This window comes from Rhinopithecus bieti, unplaced genomic scaffold (assembly GCF_001698545.2).
Source record: "Rhinopithecus bieti isolate Rb0 unplaced genomic scaffold, ASM169854v2 scaffold_64174, whole genome shotgun sequence".
Taxonomy (NCBI): Eukaryota; Metazoa; Chordata; class Mammalia; order Primates; family Cercopithecidae; genus Rhinopithecus; species Rhinopithecus bieti.
In genome coordinates this window covers 94,338-120,669 of record NW_016824156.1, presented here as the reverse complement: position 1 = coordinate 120,669, position 26,332 = coordinate 94,338, and the positions used below count along the sequence as shown (strand labels likewise).

At 35.1% G+C, this 26,332-nt stretch overlaps 1 protein-coding gene across 1 annotated transcript in view; it reads right to left on the bottom strand.

The window, feature by feature from the left end:
- Positions 1–4,175: 4,175 nt before the first annotated feature.
- ABCD2 (ATP binding cassette subfamily D member 2) overlaps positions 4,176–26,332 on the bottom strand; it is a 64,666-nt gene continuing 42,509 nt past the window's right edge. The window contains exons 8-10 of the mRNA XM_017862128.1: positions 24,855–24,939; positions 19,374–19,499; positions 4,176–5,559 (exon numbers count right to left, since the gene is read on the bottom strand). Coding sequence (XP_017717617.1) covers positions 5,340–5,559; positions 19,374–19,499; positions 24,855–24,939 — 431 coding nt within the window. The 3' untranslated portion in view covers positions 4,176–5,339. The remainder of the gene's footprint in view (positions 5,560–19,373; positions 19,500–24,854; positions 24,940–26,332) is intronic.

Genomic DNA, 26,332 nt, shown 5'->3' with positions numbered 1-26,332 from the left:
TTCAAGGGAAGAAGGTGGGTAGGGAGAGGTGTCGGCCTCCGGCAAACGAGGCCCACAGAGTCGCCCGTGGAGCTCTCAGACAGAGTTCCGGCAGTCCCGACCGCAGTGGGGAAGCTGGGAAGTCCGTGCGTGGCATTCGTCCGGAGCCGCTTTTCTAGGAGTGGGAGGGCAATAGGCGGGGCACGGGAGTGTCGGGGGGCGTTCCGCAGGTGCGACCAGGTAAATCTTGGTCTCTTCAGATTGACATCACCTGGCGCATGCCTAGTTGGTCTGCACCTTCCCGGGTTGCCGGCTGCATTTTCGCGCGCGTGGGAAAAGTTGGGGGGATGAAGAACCCGGAAGTGCACCATCTTGCCTCCGTTCGTCCAAACAATGAGGATTGTGAAAACCAAAAGTGTATTATTGAGGGAATCCTGCTGCCAGAATATGCTTATCACTTAAATTGCAACAGAGTGGTCTTAGAAAATACAAGAGCTGAGAAGATACTACAAAACAAGTAAGTCATTTATATGGAGTCACAACATCTAACAGGCATACATTTGTTTAATATTGATATACTAAAATATTTCATGAGGGCTCTGACAAGGACTGTCTTGCTAATCTCTGAATCCCTAGCATAGTGACTGGTACCTGGAAGTGTCAATAAGTATTTACTGAACCAATGAATGAATAATGACGACTAGGGTCTCAAAACTTTTGAAAATTTGCCTCATGTTCTCCTTCACCCATAGGACTACACCCATAATTTAAAATAAAATAATAAAAATATAATTTGTAGCATAAATTTCCCTTTTTAGATGAAAAGTGCATCTATCTGGTTAACCAGAAACCTTGAGTCAGTATAATGTGAGACAAAACCAAAATTATATTTAATACTTATGTTAAAAATAGTAATAATGAAAAATGTTCTGAACTAACTGAAAGGTTATGTGGAGTTGCATAGGCTTTATAAACAAATATTGCAGGCTGGGCGCGGTGGCTCAAGCCTCTAATCCCAGCACCTTGGGAGGCCAAGACGGGCGGATCACGAGGTCAGGAGATCGAGATCATCCTGGCTAACACGGTGAAACCCCGTCTCTACTAAAATACAAAACTAGCCGGGCGAGGTGGCGGGCACCTGTAGTCCCAGCTACTCGGGAGGCTGAGGCAGGAGAATGGTGTAAACCCAGGAGGCGAAGCTTGCAGTGAGCTGAGATCTGGCCACTGCACTCCAGTCCGGGCGACAGAGCGAGACTCCGCCCCAAAAAAAAAAAAAAAAAAATATTGCTCATGTCAAATTTCAGCTTTATAGTTTGGGTATTATATGAGGTTGGATAAATTACTTAACCTTTCTCTCCTCATTTTCCTCTTTGGTTAAATTAGCATTTTGTGAAGATTTGGTGAGTCTGTAAATGCAATGCTTTTTGCCTACTTGATAAATATTAATAATAAATACAGCTGTTGACATTTTATCTGACTGATGGCATTCATTTTCCTAATTTTCAATGGTCATAGCATCTTTGGACAGGGAATACATTTTATTTAGTAATAGAACTTAGCACAGTACCTGGCATAGGCAGTTACTTAATAAATGTGTTGTATTAATAAAGAAAATTAATATTCAAATAACTGGTGACTATTGTCTATAGTTCTACACACGGTTATATACAATACAATATATAAGTAAGGTATATATAGACATATACCCAACATGGTCATTTAAAGTATAGAAATAGGGTATTTTGTACCAATGGAATAATTTGTAATTCCTTTGATTAATCTAGTCTTTTTCTTAATGGTTAAGGAATTCCTAAGGAATGATGAACTCAGGTAAATACACATCAGATGGAAATTATATTATAATGTACTCACACACAGTCATAATCTCATTTAGCTACATAATGATTTTTACCTTTAAGGACATTTTTCTCATTCATTTTCATTAATACAACTCTGGCTTATAAATAGACCATTGGTTTTGGAAATTTCACAGCATGAAATGTAAACCAGCCCTGAACTTGGTAATCAGGAAAAGAATCAACAATGAAGAAGAAATTGGTTTTTAATAAAAATATTTTATACATCCACCTGAAAGCGCTCATGTGGCAAACATTAGAAGTACAATCCCCAAACATATTCAACATATCTAAATGTATATAATCAGAACTGTAAATAGCCTAGGCTATGTGAAAGTACTTTTCACTTCTAAATGAGGACAATTTTGCCCATAAAGTAATTATATCAAAGTCATCTTTTTAAATCAATGATTTAATAACCTTTACCATCATTTTATGCATATATCAGAAGTATGTAACATTCTCTGGATTTGGGTCTCAATGTGTAACAGATTTTTCCAGACTTATTGAATCAAAAATCTATTCCAAACAGATTATAATAGGATGAATCTAATGTCAAATACGAAATTATACTTGGAACCATGTTTCAAATAAAAACTAACATATTCATTTATGCCTTTACTGACAGACCAAAATTTGAGACAAAAATCAAATTTCTATCAATAGAAAACCATTCCCACTGTAAACAAATGTAAACTTGAGTTGAGTTTTAAGGTATATCATTCTTCTTGAGATTATTTGAGAGGAATTATTACACATCCTGCTTACAAGAACACAAACTGTTTCAGACTCATGCTTGCCATAACATTACATGCTGTAGAAATATAATGCAACATTTTTGTAGAATGCAACTTATTTTTCAAGTTTAAGAGTTAACCTGAAGAACGCACATTTTAAAATCAAGCTCCATAAACTTGTAGCTTTTGTTTGACCAAAATATGTCAAACGTTTGGGCAAATAGATATAACACAGTAAAATCAGTTTGAAACTTGAAATATTATTTCTCTTTTCCTTTCCTTATCTATCCCTTGCTATATTCAAAATGGCTAGTTTCTCAGTCTTTTCATGTTTTCATAAAATATAAGAGTAGTAAAATATGGTATATCCACTGGACCATTTGGAAACAATTGAAGGTTACATAAATACAAGTTCAAATCAGAGATGTTTTCCCCTCCAAGTTAACGATATTGTTCCTGAAAAATAAATTCAGAAAACAAAAGGCACAAAAGCTCATGGAAAACATGTTCACATTAGAACTTTAACATTTAAATTGCAGTGTATATATTTAATACAGAATTTTAGGCATCTTTGAATCTCGTCACGATTTACAAATAATGAGCTGCTTTTTTGCTTTTATTCCGATGCGGTAAAATATATTTAATAATGACTAATTACAATCTAATATTTGTTTTGCATTCTTTTCAATGTTTTGTTTTTATTGATTATATCATATATTATATTATGAAAATTATACACGATCTTCACATGAGGATTTTCTCATTTTCTTCTTGTACCTTTAAAAATTAACTAAAACTCTTGCCTCAGACTTTTCCCCTTGTAGCAGTAGAAACTGGATAATCACTTACATAGAAAAGATTAATGAACAATTTTTAGCAAGTTTAAGTTTTGGTTCTATGCTTCTTAAAAAAAAATCTTTAATTCCTGCCTCACTTTTCTAACAGGAAGTTGTAACTGATGAATAAGTAGGTGATGATACTAACAGAAAACACTGGACAAATGTACTGATTATAATTTTACATTGCATTCCTTAATTTAAGTTCGTTACATTTATTGACAATTAAAAATGCACTAGTTATCATGTCAGAATTGAAAATGTAGAAATGTTTTGATGTTCTATAACGATCATTATGAATGACTTTCAGGTACTCTATCACCTGAAAAGGTCTAAGAATCACAGACTTAACATCTTTTATGGCTGTGCCTCAATAGGCAAATAAAATCCTAGGCCACTAAAACTGATCATTCCGATATTCTTCTGGCATATCAACGTGGTATCATAGGCAGCAAGAGATAAAGTTTCAGTCTTGGCTTTTGTACTTCCAACTCCAGTGCACACAAATAGAATAAAATCTATTTCATATGGCTAGTCCATATAGATTATTTCTCATTGTGTTCAATAAATATTAAATTTACCAAAACCATAATTATTTGCCCTTCTCATCACTAATGCCTTAGAGGTACATTAATATTGAGTAAGACTGCATAGTTGCTGAATGATTTACTAACTTTCTTCATTCATTTTAAATGATAGAACAATGATCTTTGCACTTTGTACTTAATTTTCATTTCTTGTAAACAATAATCAAATAACAATAACAATAACATTACTAAATTTATTTTATTTTCTACACCTCATCTAACTTTTATTGCTATTATAGCCCAGTTTGATTTAGAGGATAATAACAAAAGAGCACTAAACCAGAGAGTCAGGAGAACTTCCTTTGATTTCTTGATCTTTCCTTAAGTAAAGTGCATGATTAGGGCAAGTCTGAGTGTCAATTTTTTCAAAAGCAAAGTAGGAAAAATAGTATTTGTCTCAAAACATTGTCATAAACATTAAGGTGAAATGATGTAAATGGGGATTGTAAATTATAAGGTACTATTGCAATGTATGTTATTACTATGATTCTCAGAATCCTTAAGTTTTTTAATGCCACTGCAATTCTTAATATGCGGACTCATCCTTGGGCAAAAAAATAAGCTGTGTATTTCTGAACAGAAGCTGCAATAGATAATTCTGCTAAGCAAATTATCAGGTTGAGACATTGTTTGGATACTCCTTTTCCGTATTTGCAACTCTCTTTTAAAATGAAAGGGTTTATTTAAAATATTTAAGATGCTTACTAAAATTAATTTGTTGTATGCCCTCATTAAGATGCTTAAAGTCCAACATTTAAAAACATGGCATTTTATACATTTTAGCCATCCTTTTTTCTTTCAACTAATGCCATTAAAACAATTTTTATATTGAAATTATTTATAAAACTGTCAGCTATTTTGTACAGGTTTAGTTGGCCACTAGCAATGATCAATTTGAATTCTAGCTATTAAACCTAATATCAACCATAAATGGACTAAATGTCACACAAAGTTCGAAATTTATGCACTTGGTATCAACCCAAATGCTGCTCTTAACTTGTTTCATTTCCAGAATGCCTCTCACGTTTGTTAAGAACTTCAGACACACCACATATACATAGTAAATCTGGTACGCATCATGAATTCACCTAGAAAATCCTGTTTTACAAGTGCATTAGGACTTCGCTAGGAATTAGTGTAAGTCATAATGACTGACCTTACATAATGCATTTGTTTATTTTCTTCTGAAAAGTCAGATCATATACTTCCTTAATGCTAAAATCTTATAAAACATGTCTTGCTGCCTTTTCTTCTCTGTGCTTAGCTTAACATAATTCATGCAGTATAACAGAGTGTCTTTGAACCTTTATCTAATAATTAACTTTTAAAATATGTCAAAACAAATTAAGAAGTCTCATCTTCATTTTTAATTGTTTTCAGCACTGAGTCTTCTCCCAAAATTTTACATAGTTCATTGAGTCTCTGCTGCATTTTGGGAATTCCAGCTAGCTGAGATTCTAGCTTTTGCTTTTCTTCACTCAATGTTAAACGGATAGCAGTATCCAATTGTTCAAAGCGCCAACCTCCTTCACCATCAAACTGTAATAAATGTGTGTGGTATTTCCTGCATAATTAAAATGAAATAATATTATTAGCCATAATTTTAAAAAATCATTTTATTTATAGGTTTTTCATTCAAATTGATACCCAAAGGCAAATTTTAAGTAGGTGCTATTTTCCATTTGATTTTTAAGGACATACCAAGAAGTTAAATACTGTGACTTTTTTAAACCCCAAAAGCCACTAATCTGATGTTTAGGAAGATATTATTATTTTTTTCATATTCTGAATGTATATTAACTGTAAAGGAAGACATGCTATTGCATGTATTTAATTTATCTTCATAATTCAATACGGCTTCTGAATAAATAATAAGGCATACTTAGAATGGGAGTAAGGAAAGGAAGCTGAGGAAAGAAAATCAACATTAAAAGGTCACAGAGAGAAAAGCTAAGGAAAATAAAGGAAATACAATAGCAATTCATTAATATACCATCCTTTGGGAATGAGTTATTCTACATAAGTAAAAGTTTCTCTATAATAAACATAGTTTAAAAAACATTTTAAAACAACTCTTTCATAGACAAAATATTTTAAGATACTTCCACATTTTAAATAATTTAATCTCTTTCTCATGCCTCAGTTTCATAATTAGGAACTTCACAGAGGTACAGAGATTATTTTACTGATGAGATAGGAGATGATCCACTTTGCCCTAAAGGAGGCTGAGGCCACCATTCTGTGGGCTTTGTCGGGGATATTTGGTGAGAGAAAAGTTGGCAGAGCTGGTCCTGCATAGCTGAGCCACCTGCATTTTGTCACTGCTGAACTGGCCTATATTCTTATGTGTCCTCAATTTTTCTGCCTTCCCCTATAGTTTTTCTCACTTCTTGTTTCCTTTTAAGCTCTCATCTGTCATTATTAACTATGATTGGTGGGCTTTTTTCAAGCAGTTTCCTCCTGCTTTTTAAAAAATTGAGATATAATTCACATACCACAAGTTCATCCTTTGAAGCGTAAAATTCAGTGATTCTTAGCATAATCACAAGCTCATGCAACCATCACCAGTAATTTCAGAACATTCTCTTCAACCCCAAAAGAAACCCATTACCCATTAGCAGTCCTTCTCCATTTCCCTTTCCCCTAACCCCTGACAACCACTAATCTTTTCTCTGTCTCTATAGATTTCTCTATTATAGATATTTCATATACATGGAATTATAGATTATGTGGCCTTTTGTGACGGACTTCTCTTGCTTATAAAAATGATTTCAAGGGACAGAAGGTGGAGGAAGATGGTGGAATAGGACTCTCCAGTGATCATCTCCTTGCAGGAAAACATCAAATTGAGCAACCATCTACACATAAAAATACCCCTACAGGAGTTAAGGAAACCAGGCAAGAGTTCACAGTATCTGGTTATAGAATAATAATAAGAAAATATGCCGGGCACCATGGCTCACGCCTGTAATCCCAGCACTTTGGGAGGCTGAGGTGGGTGGATCATGAGGTCAGGAGATCAAGACCATCCTGGCTAACACTGTGAAACTCCGTCTCTACTAAAAATACAAAAAAAAATATATTAGCTGGGTGCAGTGGTGGCTGCCTGTAGTCCCAGCTACTCAGGAGGCTGAGGCGGGAGAATGGCGTGAACCCAGGAGGTAGAGCAGGCAGTGGGCCAAGATCATGCCACTGCACTCCAGCCTGGGTGACAGAACGAGACTCTGTCTCAAAAAAAAAAAAAAAAAAAAAGGAATAATAAGAAAATAGTCATTGAAGTGGGTAGGAAGTGCAGTTTTACATTCCCCAAGTCACCCATGTCCCAACCACAAAGTGCAGAGCTCAGAGAGAAATACCATCTACTTGGGGAAAAGAGAGGGATGTAAGCATAAGACTTTGCATTGGAACACACTACCAGGCCTGCCACGGTAAAACCCAGCACTAGACAGACTCCTACAGCCCCTCACTTCTGCTGGTACCTGCAGACTGAGCCTCTGAACCTGCCTCAGTGCCGGACAGAAACCTGTTGTCCCTGCCAGACAAACTCAATTTCTGGTCTGCATCACCACTAACCAACTAACTATAGAAGCCATGGGCTCCAAACAGCCCACAGTGGCAGGCAGGACTCAGTGGCTGGGGGCTCAGATTTCAGCTCAGCACTGTGCCAGCCTTGGTGGCCAAGGGATTGCACCCTGGCACTGCACCATCCACCATGGTCCTGGGATTAGAGTGCTCTTGGTGTTGCAATAGTTGCAGCAATCACTATCTTAGAAACCACAGCAGGTGACCTGCCTAGAATTTCTGGATAGCCTTACTGTCAAAGAACTTTCCCAGACAAAGCTAGACTATGCAAACTGGAATAAATTTCTAGTTCTTTAATGTGTAGACATCAACTCATGACCACAAGGATCAAGAACAATCAGGGAAATGGGACTCACCAAATGGACAGAATAAAGTACCAGTGACTGACTCTAAAAAGATGGAGACATATGACCTGCCTGGCAAAAAAATTAAAATAGTTGTTTTTTAAGTAAGCTCAGTGAATAATATGGTTTGTCTGCATCCTTACCCAAAATCTCATTTTGAATTGTAATCCCCACAAGCCCCACGTGTCAAGGAAGAGACAAGGTGTAGGCAGTTGGATCATGGGGGTGGTTTTCCCCATGCTGTTCTCATAATAATGAGTGAGTTCTCATGAGATCTTGTGGCTTTATAAGTGTTTGGTAGTTCCTCCTGTGTTCATTCTCTTTCCTGCTGCCTTGTGAAGAAGGTGCCTTGCTTCCCTTTCACCTTCCACCATGATTGTAAGTTTCCTGAGGCCTCCCCAACCATGCTGAACTGTGAGTCAATTAAATCATTTTTCCTTTATAAATTATCCAGTCTAGGGCAGTTCTTTATAGCAATATGAAAACAGACTAATACAGTAAATTGGTACTGGTAGAGTGGGGTACTGCTCTAAAGATACCCAGGCCTAGCATGGTGGCTCATGCCTGTAATCCTAGCACTTTAGGAGTCTGAGGCAGGTGGATCACGAGGTCAGGAGTTCAAGACAAGCCTGGTCAAGATGGTGAAACCCCATCTCTACAAAAATACAAAAATTAGCTGGGCATGATGGTGGGTGCCTGTAATCCCAGCTATTCGGGAGGCTGAGGCAGAGAATTGCTTGAACCCAGGAGGCAGATGTTAGCAGTGAGCTGAGATCGCACCACTGCACTCCAACCTGGGTGACAGAGTGAGACTCTGTCTCAAAAAAAAAAAAAAAAAAAAGATACCCAAAAGTGTGGAAGTGACTTTGGAACTGGATAACAGGCAGAGACTGAAACAGTTTTGAGGGCTCAGAAGAAGATGGGAAGATGTGGAAAAGTTTGGAACTTCCTAGGGACTTATTGAATTGCATTGACCAAAATGCTGACGGTAATATGGGCAATGAAGTCCAGGCTGAAGTAGTCTCAGATGAAGATGAGAAACTTCTTGGGAACTAGAGCAAAGGTGACTCTTGCTATGTTTTAGCAGAGACTGGTGACATTTTGTCCCACCCTAGAGATCTGTGGAACTTTGGATTTGAGAGAGATGATTTAGGCAGAAGAAATTTCTAAGCAGCAAAGCATTTAGGACGTAACCTGGGTGCTCTTAAAAGTGTTCAGTTTTATGCTTCACAGAGAGATGATTTGGAATTGGAACTTATGTTTAAAAGGAAAGCAGAGCATAAAAGTTTAGAAAATTTACAGCCTGATGAAAAAAAAAAAAAAAAAAAAAAGATACCCAAAAGTGTGGAAGTGACTTTGGAACTGGATAACAGGCAGAGACTGAAACAGTTTTGAGGGCTCAGAAGAAGATGGGAAGATGTGGAAAAGTTTGGAACTTCCTAGGGACTTATTGAATTGCATTGACCAAAATGCTGACGGTAATATGGGCAATGAAGTCCAGGCTGAAGTAGTCTCAGATGAAGATGAGAAACTTCTTGGGAACTAGAGCAAAGGTGACTCTTGCTATGTTTTAGCAGAGACTGGTGACATTTTGTCCCACCCTAGAGATCTGTGGAACTTTGGATTTGAGAGAGATGATTTAGGCAGAAGAAATTTCTAAGCAGCAAAGCATTTAGGACGTAACCTGGGTGCTCTTAAAAGTGTTCAGTTTTATGCTTCACAGAGAGATGATTTGGAATTGGAACTTATGTTTAAAAGGAAAGCAGAGCATAAAAGTTTAGAAAATTTACAGCCTGATGATGCAATGGAAAAGAAAAAACCATTTTCTTGGGAGAAATTCAAGCCATCTGCAGAAATTTGCATAAGTAATGAGGAACCAAATGTTAATCACCAAGACAAGGGGGAAAAGGTCTCCAAGGCATGTAAGTGGTCTTCATGGCAGTCCTGGAGGCATAGGAGGTAAAAATGTTTCCTGGGCCAGGTCCAGGAACTTTCTGTTTTGTACAGTCTCAGAACTTGGTGCCCTGTGTCCCAGCTGTGGTTAAAATGGGCCAATGTACAGCTCAGGCCATTGCTTCAGAGGGGACAAGCCCCAATCCTTGGTGGTTTACATGTGGTGTTGGACCTGTGGTGCACAGAAGTCAAGAATCGAGGTTTGGAAAGCTCTGCCTAGATTTCAGAGGATGTATGGAAACACCTGGATATCCAGGCAGAAGTTTGCTGCAGGGTCAGAGCCCTCATGGAGAACCATTGCTAGGGCAGTGCAGAAGGAAAATGTGATGTCAGAGCCCCCACACAGAGTCCCCACTGGGGCATTGCCTGGTGGAGCTGTGAGAAGAGGGCCACCATCCTCCAGACCCCAGAATGGTAGATCCATAAACAGCTTGCACCATGCCCTGGAAAAGCAGCAGACACTCAATGCCAGCCCGTGAAAGCAGCCATACCCTGCAAAGCTACAGGGGTGAGTAGACCAAGGCTATGGGAGACCACCTCTTGCATCAGCATCACATGGATGTGAGACATGGAGTCAAAGATTATTTCAGAGCTTTAATATTTGACTGATCCACTGGATTTAGGATTTGCACAGGGCCTATAGGCCCTTCACTTTGGCCAATGTCTCCTATTTGGAAAGGGTGTATTTGCCCATTGCATGTACCCCTGTTGTATCTAGGAAGTAACTAACTTTGGACTTGGACTCTTGGGTTAATGCTGGAATGAGTTAAGACTTTGAGGGGCTTTTGGAAGGACATGATTGTATTTTGAAAGTGAAGAATTAAGATTTGGGAGGGGCCAGGGCAAAATGATACAGTTTGGCTGTGTCCCTACCCAAAATCTCATCTTGAGTTGTATTCCCCACAATCTTCATGTGCCAAGGGAAAGACCAGGTGGAGGCAATTGGATCATGATGGAGTTCCCCCATGTTTTTCTCATGATAGTGATTGAATTCTCATGAGATTTGATGGTATTATAAGTGTTTGGTAGTTCCTTCTCAGTTCATTCTCCTTCCTGCCACCTTGTGAATAAGGTGCCTTGCTTCCCCCTCACCTTCTGCCATGATCATAAGTTTTCTGAGGCCTCTCCAGCCATGCTGAACTGTAAGTCAATTAAGCCTCTTTTCTTTATAAATTACACAGTCTCAGGCAGTTCTTTATAGCAGTATGAAAATGGACTAATACAGCGAACTTCAATAAAATACAGAGAAGCAATTCAGAAATTAGAGAAAAGCAATAGATATGAAATAATGGGAAAAAAGCCAGAAATACTGGAGCTGAAAAATATGATGAAAAAAATTAAAAATGCAATAGAGACATCAACAGCAGAATTTATCAAACAGAAGAAAAAAATATGTGAACTTGAAAACAGGTTACTTGCAAACTTACAGTATGATATGAAAAAAGAATGAAATGGAATGAAGAAAGCTTATGGGACTTATGAAATAGCATCAGAAGAACAAATATCACCTGGACGTGGTGGCTCATGCCTGTAATCCCATTGCTTTGGGAGGCTGAGGTGGGTGGATAACGTGAGGTCAGGAGTTCAAGACTAGCCTGACCAACCTGATGAAACCCCATCTCTACTGAAAATACAAATTTAGCCCAGCCTGGTGGTGTGTGCCTGTACTCTCAACTACTTGGGATGCTGAGGCAGGAGAATTGCTTGAATCCAGGAAGCGGAGGTTGCAGTGAGCTAAGATCACACCATTGCACTCCAGCCTGGGTGACAAGAATGAGATGCCAGTTCCAAAAAAAATATAGAGCAAATACATGAGTTGTTGGTATTCAAGAAGGTGTTAAGAAACATAAAGATGTATAAAGCTTATTTAAATAAATCATAGCAGAAACATTTCAAAATCTGGAGACAGATATAAATATCTAGGTACAGAGGTACAGGAAGGTCAAAAGTCTTCAATCATACTCAATCCAAATAAGACTACCTTATGATATATTACAATCAAACTGCCAAAAACCAAAGACAAAGAGAGAAACCTGAAAGCAAGAAGAAAATAACATATAAGGGAGTTCTAATATGTCTGTTATCAACTTTTTCAGCAGAAACTTCACCGACTAGGAGAGAATGGGATTACATATTCAAAGTGCTGAAGGAAAAAAACCTTTCAACCAAGAATTCTGTTCTTAGCAAAATTGTCCTTTGGAAATGAAAGAGATAGACTTTCCCACACAAACCAAAGCTGAGGGGCTTTATCACCACCAGACATGTCTTACAATGAGTATTAAAGGGAATTCTTCACATTGAAAGAATGATGCTAATGGGTAATAAGAAAACATTGGAAAGTATAAAACTCACTGGTAAAAGCAAGTACGCAGTCAAATTCAGAATACTCAAATAATGTAATGGGGGTATGTAAATCACTTATTTATTTAGTGTGAAGGTAAAAAGACAAAACTACTAAAATAATAAGCACTAAAATAATTTGTTAAAATATATACAATATAAAATATGCAAATTGTAATATTAAAATTCAAAATGGGGAAATAAAGGGTAAATATTGTGTTTTTTACAATTTGCATATACTTTAACAACTAAAATAATTAGTTAATGTATATATAATATAAAAGATGTAAATTGTGATATTAAAATTCAAAATGGGAGATAAAGGATAAAGATTGTGCCTTTTTTGCAATTAAATTAAAGTTGTTATGAACTTAAAATAACATGTTACAAGATGTTTTGTAAGCCTCATGTTAACCATGAAGCAAAACATAGGTACAAAATAACGTGTTTAACTATAAGATGTTTTTTGTAAGCCTCATGGTAACTACAGAGCAAAACCTGTAGTAGACACACTAAAAATAAAAAGCAAGGAATCAAAATATATTAGTAAAGAAAATCACTTACCCACAAAGAAAGACTGTGAGAGGAAAAAAGGAAGAAAATATATACAAAACAACTAGGAAGCAATTAACAAAATGACAGGAGTAATTCCTTACCTATTAATAATTACCTTGAATGTTAATGGATTAAGTTCTCCAATTAAAACACAGAGTGTCTGGGCCAGGTGCAGTGGCTCATGTCTGTAATCTCAGCACTTTTGGAGGCCAAGGCGGGCAGATCACTTGAGGTCAGGAGTTTGAGACCAGCCTGGCCAACATGGTGAAACCCTATCTCTACTTAAAAAAAAAAATACAAAAATTAGCTGGGTGTTGTGGTGGGCCCCTGTAATTCTACCTACTCAGGAGGCTGAGGCAGGAGAATCACTTGAACCTGGGAAGCAGAGGTTGCAGTGAGCTGAGATCACACCACTGCACTCCAGTCTGGACTTCAAAGCAAGACTCTGTCTCAAAAAAAAAGAGTGTCTGGATTAAAAAGTAAGACCCAACTGTGTGCTGCCTAGAAGAGACTCACTTCATCTGCAAGGACAATATAGACTAAAAGTGAAGGAATGCAAAAGATGTTATATCCAAATGAAAGCTAAAAGGCATCAGGAGTAGCTATACTCATGTCAGGTAAAATAGACTTTAAGTGAAAGCTATAAAAGAGGCCAAGAATGTTATTATATAAAAGGGTCAGTTCAGCAAGAAGATATGATAATTCTGAATATATTTGAACCCAACATCAGAGCACATACATATACAAGTCAAATACTCCTAGATCTGAAAGAAGTGAACTGCCATACAATAAGAGTAGGAGACCTCAACACCCTACTTTCAGTAATTAGATCATCCAGACAGAAAATCAAGAAACACCAGATTTAAGCTATATTCTAAACCAAATTTCTAAACCAATATTCTAAAAATTTATAGAAAATTTCATCAAAAAGCTTCAGAATATATATTCTTCTCAACTACACATGAAACATTCTCCAGGATAGATCATATGCAATGCCATAAAACAAGTCTTCAAAATTTAAGAAGATTGAAATTATATCAAGTATCTTTTCTCTCCTCAATGATGTAAACCTAGAATTCAATAAAAAGGAAGAACTTTGGAAACTTACAAATACATGGAAATTAAACAACATGATATTGATTAACCAATGGGTCAATAAAGAAATTAAAAGAAAATTTTAAAATTTTCTTCTGAGAAACAAAATGGAAACATAACATACCAAAATCTGTAGAATATAGCAAAACAATTTAAAGAGGAAAATTTATAGCAATAAATACCTGCATCAAAACAGATTAAAAATGTCGAATAAACAACCTAATGTTGTAGGACAAGGAACTGGAAAACAAGAACAAATCCAAACCAAAACTAGTAAAAGAAATGAAATAATATACATCAGTGTGGAAACAAATAAAACAGAGCCTGGAAAAACAACATAAAATATCAGCAAAAATGAATAATTGATTTTTTCGTAGATAACCAAATTTGACAAATGTTTATCTAGAATAAGAAAAAAGAAAGAAGATTCAAATAAATAAAGTCAGAGATGAAAAAAGAGAAATTACAACTCATACTACAGAAACACAAAGAATGATGAGACTGTTGTAAACAATTATAAACCAACAAATTGATTAACCTAGAAGAAATGAATAAATTTTGAACACATACAACCTACAAAGATTGAACTATGAAGAAACAGAAAATGTCAACAGACAAATAACAAGTAAGGAAATGGAATCACATCAAAGAAAGGCCCACAATCTGATGGCTTAACTACCAAATTCTACCAAATATTTAAAGAACTAATATTAGTCTCAAACTATTCCAAAAATTAAAGAGGAAGGAATACTTCCAAACTTATTCTATAAGGCCAGCGTTACCCTGATACTGAAACCAAACAAAAGACAACAACAAGAAAAGAAGACTACAGGCCGATATCCTTGATGAACATAGATGCAAAAATCATCCAAAAAATACCAGCAAACTGAATTCAACAGCACTTTAAAAAGATCATTCACCATGATCACATGGAATTCATCCTGGAGATGCAAGTACAGTTGAACATATGCAAAGCAATTAATGTGGTACATAGCATTAACAAAATGAAGGACAAAAAAATGTTTATCTTAATTGACACAGAACAAGCATTTGATAAAATTGAACATCCTTTTATGATAAAAACATTCAACAAACTAAGCATAGGAGGAACATATCTCAACATGATAAAGACTATACATGACAAGCCCACAGCTAGCATCTATACTGAAAAGGGAAAAATTTAAAACTTTCCCTCTACAACCAGGCATGGTGGCTCATGCCTGTAAATCCTAGTACTTTGGGAGGCCAAAGTGGGAGGATCACTTGACCCTAGGAGTTTTTTGGTTGCAGCGAGATATAATCACACCACTGTAGTCCAGCCTGGGTGACAGAGTGAGACAGTGACTCTAAGCAAATAAACAAAAATAAAATGTTTTCTGTAAGATATGGAACAAAATAAGAATAAGAACGCTCACTTTTGCCACTTACATTCAGTGTAGTACTGAAAGTCCTACCCAGAGCAATTAGGCAAGAAAAAGAAATAAAAGGCATCTGAATTTGAAAGGAAAAGATAAATAAAAGAAAAGTTAAATAAAGGAAAATATAAATTTTCCCTGGCTGCAGATAACATGTTCTCATCCTTCATTCTGTTAATGTTATGTACCACATTTATATATAGAAAGCCCTAAAGACTCCATCAAAAAACATTAGATTTATAAATGAATTCAGTAAAGTTGAAAGGCACAAAATCAGTATGTAAAAATTAGTAGCATTTGTCTACACTGAAGCAAATTATGTGAAAAAAATCAACAATCCCATTTACAATAGCTAGAAAAAGTTAAGCACTTAGGCATGAATACAAGCAAGGAGGTGTAAGGTCTCTACAATGAAACTATAAAACATTAATGTAAGCAATCAAAGAGGACACACATACACAAATAAAATGATATCACATGTTTATGAATTGAAAGAATTAATATTGTTAAAATGTCCATACTACCTGAAGTGATCTACATATTCAATTTAATCCCTATGAAAATGCCAATGATAGTCTTTGGAGAAATTGAAAAAAAATTCTAAAATTTGTGTGCAACTGCAAAACACCCAGAATAGTGAAAAAATTCTTGAGCAAAAAGTACAAAGCTGGAGCCATCACACTACCTGGTGTCAAAATATACTATAAAACTATAGCAACCCAAACAGCATGGTACTGACACAAAAACAGACACACAGACTTAAGGAATAGAATAGAGAACCCAGAAATAAATCCTTGTACTTATAGTCAACTGATTTTCAACAAAGCTGCCAAGAACACACTATTGGGAAAGGGCAGTACCCTCAATAAATTGTGGGATATCCACAAGGAGAAGAATGAAATTTGACCCTTATTGTTCCCCACATACAAAAATCAACTCAAAATGGATTAAAGACTTCAATACAAGACCTGAAATTATTAGAAGAATACATAGGGCAAAAATTTCATGACAAAGAAATGTGGATATAAATCTGAAATGACAATGGAATTTGGGCAATGAGTTTTGGATATGACCTCAAGAGCATAGGCAACAAAAGAAAAATTAGACAAATGGGATTACATCAAACTCAAAAGCTTCTGTGCAACAAAGAAAACAATCAACAGAATGAAGAGATACCTATCAAATTGGAGAAAATATTTGGAAACTATACATCTGATAAGGGACTAATAGCCAATATATATAAGGAATTCAAACAACTAAATAGCAAGAAAATGAATAACCTAATTACAAAATGTACAGAAGATCTGAATGAACATTTCTCAAAAGAAGATATACACGAATGACCAACAGGCATATCAAAAAATGTTCAACAACACTAATCATTAGGTAAATTCAAATCACCTCACTCTTGTTAGAATGGCTATTAAGAAAATGACAAAAAGTGTTGGTGAGGATGTGAAAAAACCTTATATTCCCACCTTTGGTGGGAATATGAATTAGTACAGCCATCATGGAAAACAGTAAGGAGGTTCCTCAAAATACTAAAAATAGAACTACAAAATGATCCAGCAATCCCCCACTGGAAATACATGCAAAGGAAATGATCTCAGTATGTCAAAGAGATAACTGCACTCCCATGTTTGTTGCAGCACTATTTATATAGCCAACATATGGAATCAACCCTAGTGTCCATCAATGGATGAAAAGATAAAGAATGTTATATATATACATGATGGAATACTACTCCACGATAAAAAAGAATAAAATCCTGCCACTTACGAAAATATAGAAGAACCTGGAGGACATTATAGTAAGTGAAATAAGCTAGGGACAGAAAGACAAATACCACATGATCTCACTCATACATGGTCATTCATATATTGGGTAAACCTCACCTTCGATGTATAATGATGGTTTGGCTCATCACTCTGGTCTTACAACATTATTTGATTTCTACATGGGAGGAACCAACTGTGTAGGTGTTTCATACCCTGAGATGCAAAGGTGTGTTCTATATTACAATCTGAGATAATATTTCAGGGTTTATCTTAGAGGAATTGAAAAGAAATTTCTATTTTAACTGAAGCTCATTTGAGGTAATCTTTAAACTTCCTTCACAAGTAGGAAAAGCTTAGGAAAGTGATGGTTATACAGCCATAATTCTATCCAGGAATCAAAATTTTAACAAGCTTCTATAAATTTTACTTCTTCAGATACTAGTTTGAGTTTAATCTTTACAATCAACAATTACTCATTTGTTGTTATGGGAAAAAATATGATACATCTTTCCCCACTTCTGAAATCTATTCAGGGAAAATACAAATTTCATTTTCCCTAAGAGAAAGAATAATCGGAAATGACAACCTAAAATGGCAAAACTAAATAAAAAATCAGAGCTAACATGGTGTTTTGTTTTGTGGAGAAATGTACTTGGGTAGCTGCAATTAAAATGTGCTGCTTGTCAAAAGGCATAGCCTTACAGATTTTGTTATTTACTTAAAAGACTATTTGTTGCCTCAATTGAGGAAACAATGGCTATATATGCTTTCAATGCCTCCTAAGGCTACTTGAGTAAGGAACTGAATGGCAGGATAGCATAACAAATCCATCAACACAGGTCAGAAAAACTTTTAATATCCCAACATGTGATTAATTTGGGAGAAAGTTTGGAAATTAAAGTTCATACCAAAAAGGGCTCAAGAGTTCTGGCCTAGCTCTGTGTTGTCCTTGATTCACAGGATTTACAGGCAAATGTCATTATTGTCTTAAAAATCTAGGTCCTGTTGGTCTTTTTCAGGATAAAAGTCGGAGGAAGCATATTCATTGGCATGGATCCTAACTCATGCTGGACTAGATCCAGAAAGTATATTTTAAAAAAGTCTGAAAATCTGAATGTTTAAATTGAGTGGGAAAATAGATTATCTTTTCAATATAAATGAAACTCAGAGTCAAAGAATTTTGAACAATAAAAGCCTAATTAGATGAATACTGTTTGATAACAACTTTAACGTAAACATTTTTTACAAGGTCAAAGGTCTAGAAGGGCTTCAAGGATTAATTCCAATAATGCTTGCTATTAGACTAGACTTGAAGCCATGTACATGATGACAACTTTGGCATGAAATCTGATCAGCCACCTGCCACAGAATACTGCAGCCAGAAAGAGAGAGAGGAGGAATCCTGTGTAGTCCTTTAGAAAACAGGAGGCCAAAGCATATATAGAGGCAGTTATAGTTACTAAGAAGTCAAAAGAAAAAATTTTCATTGATTAAATAGAAATACAAAAGTAGAGAATGTAGTATTTATGGCTAATGCATGAGATATATTTTAAGTGCCTTATAATGAGAGCAGTTTGCTGTAGTACAGAGTGTGTGATCATGGAAGTATCACTTTTCTAATTCTCAGTTTCTTCATCTGTAAAATAGGAAGAGTAGATGTCCTAAACTCCATAGGGTTGTTGTGAAACTTAAATAAGATGTGCCTGGAACAGAATAAGTGCTCAACCATTATCATGATGATGAATCAATGGAAAAGTAGGGGAATTAAAAAATTAACATCTTTATTTGAAGGGGAAATTCTATATGGTTTTATGAGATATTATTTCAAAAAAAAATTAGCTCATTTTTCTTTAAATCAACTAAAGATAAACCCTTCCCCTGCCCTCCCCCCCCCGCATCCATGTTTTCTCCACTTATCCTTTGGGGAATATCAAATTGTTGTGTACATATATTTTTTTCCCCGGATTTTACTTTTGCTGGGTTTTAAAGAAAAGACTATAAGAATGATGTACGTACAAATATATAAATATATATTTCCCAGTATGTCTTACTGGGTATGATAAATATTTTCCACTAAAATAAATCACTGGATTTTTCCATGTCTTTTAAGAATTACTGGAAAGTGATGATAATTAAAATAATACGTTAATGGTATTAGGTAGGGAATATCTAAGCTACTAATGTGCAACTTAAGAGAAATATGGGTAGAAAGTAAGTGAAATACCCTACTCTCTACTGTAAAAAATTTAGCAAAGTTATTTTTTGAGAAATTCAAGGAAAAACTATCTACCACAAATTAGCACTGGAAACACTTACCAAAGAGAAGGCCTGTGTGTTATAGACAGTAAGGAAATTCCAGCCCCTTTTGCAGCCTGAAATATCTTTCCTTCGACATCAATGCTGACAGCACTGGTACATTCATCCAGCAAGGCATATTTTGGTCTTTTAAAAAGTACACACAAAAATTAATTATTTTGCTATATGAATTATAAGTTTTTTTTTGGACAATATGAGTTGCATTACTAACAATTTTAAAGCAACTAAAAAGAATATGACATTATTAAAGATAATAAATGATAAAGCAAAAAAGTAGTTATCCCCTCTTTGGACTATAATATCATATTTTAATAAATTTAAATAGATTTTCTGATGCTTTCTAATAATACAATAAGCTTTATTGTTTTGTAGATGAATGAATCATAAATACGAGGCATAGGAAAGATGAGGCAGGTCACTGAGTACATTTTCCTGCAGAAAGCAGGTTCGTTCTTGGTGAGAAGGGTCTGACTGACTACATGAAAAATACATTGCAGTGGCTAATTATCAAACAGGCCACAGCCCTGTTAGCAAAGATGCAATAAGAAGATTATTTTACCAGCATTGTGAATACCTAAGCATTACTGATGGAATTTCATCACTATAAGACTGTGAGAGTGAATATGGCTCATCTTAAAAATTTATAGCAGACATTTAACCTCATAATATTGGAACCATACTCCAGAATCAAATTCTTAGGAGAAAAAAGTAAGTTATTTTTCTAAGTATATTGGACAATTTTCTAAGATTATTTTTTACTTTGATAATGCCTGTCTGTTATCAGAGGCACCCTATCACTTGCCATTGTTTCCCTCTGCTTATCCTTTCTCCCTCTCATCTCACCCCCTGCTCTTACTTTTCTTTGTCCTTTCCCTTTCTTCTTTCAAGTCCCTCTGGACTGTTGGTACTTAGCATGACTTAGCTTAGTTAATGGGAACAAAGTCAACTCTTACACTGTCATTTACTATTCAATTTGGAGTTGAAAATCAGTATCAAGTATTTGCCAGGACAATTTCCTTTACAAAAAATATTCTGATTTTTAAAAATAAAATGACAAAAAGATTAAGAAAATAAAAATCAGTAATTTCTTACCAGACTAAATAATTATTTACCCTGTAAGTTACTGTTCTAAAATGGATTTGCTTATTAATAGAATCCAGTTACCTACTACAGGTAAGGTAGTCAGGGCTAATAGACACAGGAGTCAAAGACTCTAAAACTGGTCTCTATGCAAAGAATAAAAGATCGGTGCATGTTCATGACAACATCAATGGAATTAGTGTCACTGGTTGACCTTTGGTTACTGTTCTGATTTAAATATTAAGCATTACTTCTTTGTCTCAGATTTATTTTCTGTTTTGTGGATGATATTTTTAAGTGAACAAGAGGAAGAAGTAAAGGAAGTATAAAAGTGAAAGGTTGAGTAAAATTTTCCTTTTGTATAAAGTTCTTTCCAGTGATTAACATGTTTATTGCATTTTGGCTTATTTTTCAGAGTGCCTTGATCAAAATAGAGAAAATATGCCATTTTAGAATTAGAAAAATGTATGCATCTCACACTCTGTTGTCATAGCAACCTCTAGTCTAGCAGATGTAAGATCACACGCTTTAGTTTCCTTGGCAGGATTGCGGTGTGTGTGTGTGTGTGTGTGCGCGCGCGCGCGCGCGTTTGTGTGTGTACTTGAATATATCAAGCAATAGCTAGAATCTGATACTGATATAAGTAAACAAAGCATTAGGTAACATTGTTTCTCAGATTTCCTTTCCTTTATGTTTTGTGTATCATCAGCAGAATGGGCTTTGTGAAAGATTTAATCTACCCCCCTTAAGACAGGAGTTTTTCAATCATTCTTGAGATATTAAAACATTTAAAATCCTCTCAAAAGAGAATACTATTGCGATGCTTAGTACTTCCTGCTGAAGTTCTTCATTTTTGCCAGCTCAAGTCTTTCACATCACAAATCAAACTTTAAATCCTTTGAGAATGAGGGAAGGCAGTTTCCTATTGTTAAACTTTCTCTTCACTAGATTGAATACCTAAAATTCCTTTTATCTTTTGTCAAAAGATTGTGCTTTTCAACTATTTGCTCTTCTTCATTGATCTTTGTATGGCTCACTAAATTTTCTTTCCATTGATATACTTGTGACTTAATTCACTCATTATCACATTATATCCAAAATATTTTAGATACACAAACACCACGTATTTATTTCAGGTTACAGATACGTGAAATCTCTTTGGGTTAACAACATTTATTAATGCCACTTGCTATTTATTACAAAGTTTATTTTATTAACACACTGATACAGTGAGAACTTTACGGCTAAATTTTATATTCCTCCATATTATATTTCTAAGCTGGCGATCATATTACTGGATACTTATGGCCTAGACCCAAACAGAGTCAGGGTGATAGTGGGTAACAGCTGGTCATAAATACCAAGCTGTAAAGTTGTTGTTGTTGTTGTTGTTGTTGTTGTTGTTGTTGTTGTTGTTTTTGAGACCGAGTCTCACTCTGTTGCCAGGCTGGAGTGCAGTGACGCCATCTCAGCTCACTGCAAGCTCCGCCTCCTGGGTTCAAGTGATTCTCCTGCCTCAGCCTACAGAGTAGCTGGGACTATAGGTGCCCGCCACCACGCCCGGCTAATTTTTTTTTAATTTTTGTAGAGAAGGAGTTGCTGCCCGGCTTGCCCTCCCAAAGTGCTGGGATTATAGGAATGATCCACCGCACCTGGCCCCAAGCTGTAAAGTTTACTCTTGAATTTCACCACATCCTCTGAGAAACGGGTATCCAAAAATACAGGTCACTAAAATCCCAAATTAGCAAAATTTAGTTTATATTTTAGCTAGCCATATTCTTAAATGTACATTGTTATAAATAATATGTTGTGAACACAACTAATAATTTTCTCACTAAAATCCCAGCTAAACACAAAAATAATATTTAGAGTGTGTTTTAATTTACCTGAAGTTATACAACAAGCAAAACTAATTTATGGTGATAGGAATCAGAACAGAAATGTCTAGAGGGGACTGGATTGGAAAGGAGGATAAATAAACTTCCTAGGGTAACAGAAATGGCTTTTATCTTGATTGGGGTATTGGTTACATAATGTAGAAACATTCATAAAAGTCATCCAATTGTATACCTAAAATCTGTGTATTTGGTATATAAATTTTAGTACAATAACAATAAGCCCTGGTTAACTATTATATATTAATACAGAAAAGCACATAATTACATATGAAATAAAAAGGATATAAATTATAATATGCTTTATGAAAATAGCTACATTAAAATAATACAAATAACAACCAACTTTTGCATGTTACCAAGACTGGGAAAAAAATCCCAAAGTTTTAGCAGTGTTTAAATGTTACAGTAATTTAAAATTTAAATAATTTAAAATGTCCAAAATTTTAACAGTGCTAATAAGATAACAGCTAGTGAGATAATTGCTAATGAGATAACAGATTTTTTCTTCTTTTTACTTATGTACATTTTCTACTTTTATAAAATGAACATAATTATAATTCTATAAATCATTTTTTATGCTACGTTCTTATTAAAAAGGCTGAACCTAAATCTCATCAAGCTCTTTGCTCTAATCTCCAGTTTACAGAAAAAAAATGGGAGATTGGGAAATAAGACAAAGGACTCCTACCTAGATTTACCTGATAAGGTAGCAGTGAGATAAATCTAGGACAGACAACATTCTACAGGACAATTAACCCAGTTCCTTCAACAAGTCAAAGGTATAAAAGGTAGGTGAGCCCTGGGAGGAGGAGAGACTCTTTAGATTAAAAAGGAATTAAGAGGTGTAACAATAAAAATGCAATATGTGAAATTTGTTTAAATCCAGGTTTGAAGAAATCAAGTGTAAAAGATATTTTGAGACAATCAGGGAAACTTTGGATAAGAACCATATATATATTAAATAACTTTAAATAATTATTACCAATTTAATTAGGTATTATTGTGACATGTTATTATCTAAGACTATATCCTAATATTTCAGAGACTGTTCTCAAAGTATTCAGGGAAAAATATCATAATACCTGTGATTTGCTTTAAAATACTTTAGAAACTTAAATAATGAGTAGATAAATCAAGTGTAACAAAACATTAGACTTGTTAAATCAGTGTAATGAGAATATGGGGTTCTTAGAACAATTTCTCTTTTTTGATGACATTTGACTTTTTTTCCATAATTAAAGGCTTTAAAAAAATGAATAGCCAAGTGAGTGCTTAGTGTGGGCCAACTAATTGCTAGGTGTTCAATAATACATACTTGATTTAATTTTTAAAGTTCTCTACAAAAATGTTACCGCTTTCACTGCAACTCACTCAAGAGTGCTGCATCTGCCATCATTTATGGCCATTCACGAATTCATGTATGTAACTATTTGGTCCTTTTTTGCTAAGACTTAATTATGAAAAGTGAGTAACATAGTTTCTGGCAACCTTCTGGGCTGCACAACTCAGGTTCTCATTGCCAGAGATCTAAGGGGGTTGGGAGGGGGAATGGAAAGAATCAGGAGAATCAGAAGGGCTTTAATATTTCCTTCCCATGTCTTGTGCTTGATATCCTTAAACTCAAAAGGCTATGAAGCTGGTTACAATTAAAAATGTTTTATCAGGAGCAATTATTTCCTGCCTCTCAATTTTTCTCAGTTCATTGAAACCTATGCAGAATGTTCCCTTTTCCATTGGCTATAGCTTTGAATTTCAAGGGGGAGAGCATTACTGGTTTAATAGGCTGCTGAACGGTTAAAAAGTTGGTTTACTTTGAATTTAATAATTTAAGTCAGAAAGTTTTACTGAATGTCTACCTACTGGATTTACACAAGTATCATAGTGATTGTATAGTCTTCATATTTTAAAATTAATAATCATTATTTCAAACTTAGGATACATAAAAATTTAATTTAGTCCTTTGTACACATTATTTCATCTAACATTACTTAATATGAAAGAAATAGAAAAACAAATATTTGGAGATTCTACTATAAGAAAAAATAATTTGGCCAGGCACAGTGGCTCACGCCTGCACTTTGGCCAAGGTGGGCGGATTACCTGAAGTCAGGAGTTCAAGACCAGCCTGGTCAAACACGGTGAAACCCCATCTCTACTAAAAACACAAAAATTAGCTGGGCGTAGTGACACACGCCTGTAATTTCAGCTACTCGGGAGGCTGAGGCAGGAGAATTGCTTGAGCCTGGGAGACGGAGGTTGCGGTGAGCCAAGATCATGCCACAGAACTGCAGCCTGGCTGACAGAATGAGACTCTGTCTCAAAAACAAAACAAAAAAACAAACGAACAAACAAAAAAACCAACTGTGAACTCTATGCACTAATTTTATAGTAAGATATTTTTAAACTAAACATGAGGACAATAAATCCCTTCCAAACACTTGTTATTGTTGTTTGGTTTGGTTACAACAATGGACTAGTAGTTACCTGAATTTAGTATACTTACTTATGATAAAACATACGAGCCATGCCCATTCTTTGCTTTTCCCCTCCTGACAGGACATCTTTCCAGTCCATAACAGCATCCCATCCTTAAGAAAATAAAGAAATATACATTCATATAAATCATTTGTTTAATAGTTACTGTTTCTACCCTAGACAAGTGATTCCTGACAAATTCAAATTGTCAACATGAAGAACTTGGTATTTTATAGAATATATGCTTGGATAAACTACAGAGCCTCATGTATAAGCATTTTGTTTTAGGTTTGATATTCTTTTGATGGTAATAACTTCTCATACTGACAAATGATCTTACAAGAATTCTAAACACTGACACTTTAAAAACTGTATTTGTTTCTCAGTGTCTCCAGTGGATTGATAGGCTTACACTTATCTTGGAGGGAGATGGGAGAAAAGACCCAGTAAATTTTCACACGTCAAGTACAAAGTCTACAAAGGCTAAGAAAGGAACTAATTTAGGTGGCTCCCCTGTGCCTAGCACTTTATGTGAGTTTTCTCATCATATATTTCACAGCTTTGTAAGATAGATTTTATTTCTTGCATTTTATAAGTGAGCAATCTACAGTTCCTGGAGTAATTGACTTGTCTAGGTTTACAATATCAGATGTCAGAACTGGGATTTATGTTTAGGTCTATCTGATGCTTTTATAGTTTTTCTATGCATGCTATCTCTTAAAACATCTTAACTATTGACTTTCTGTTTGATATTTATTCAAAACACAAGGATTCTATTTTTCTTACAAAGAGAGTAGGTCTTGCATATTAATATGAATATGTGCCCAGAATATCTGTATATTAAAAATAAAGTTTCAGAATTCAATATATATCATCATCTTTCTGTAAATAAATACATACACATATATTTCCAGGAACAGAATTAGATTCATTTCCTAAGTTATCCATTTTTTTAAAATTTGAAAATTTTATAATAAGCCTACCTTAATTTTATAATTAGATTTTTTTAAGATTACTTAAAAATAAAACCATAGTTCCACTACTGGAGAGTCTGATTTTCAAAGAAGAAAATGACTGCCAAAACCTAACAGATACTTAGAGCAAAATTTCTAAAGCCTAAGTGTTCAGGGGTTAACTCTCATCTTTGGAAAAAATCCATGTTTTCTGTCATCTTTTTACTTGATCAGCTGGATTTTGCCATTAAAATTTGGAAATTTTTACCACTAAATTTTTGAAATAATCTTGGTCAATAGGAAAGAAAGTAGAAAGTGTAGTCGTCATTGCTTTATGTGAACTGTGTATCTGAAAAGTCAAATTATCAAAAATGATTATTTGATTCTTTTGCTGGTCAGAAGAAAAATTTGGACTTGTTTTTGAAATCCAAAAGTTCAGAGACTTTGATGAAATAATATATATTAATTGTTAAGCATAAAATGCATCTTTATGTTTCTTACCATCTTCTTCCTTTAAAATTACCACTACAGAGTACATTGCATTAAAAAAAAG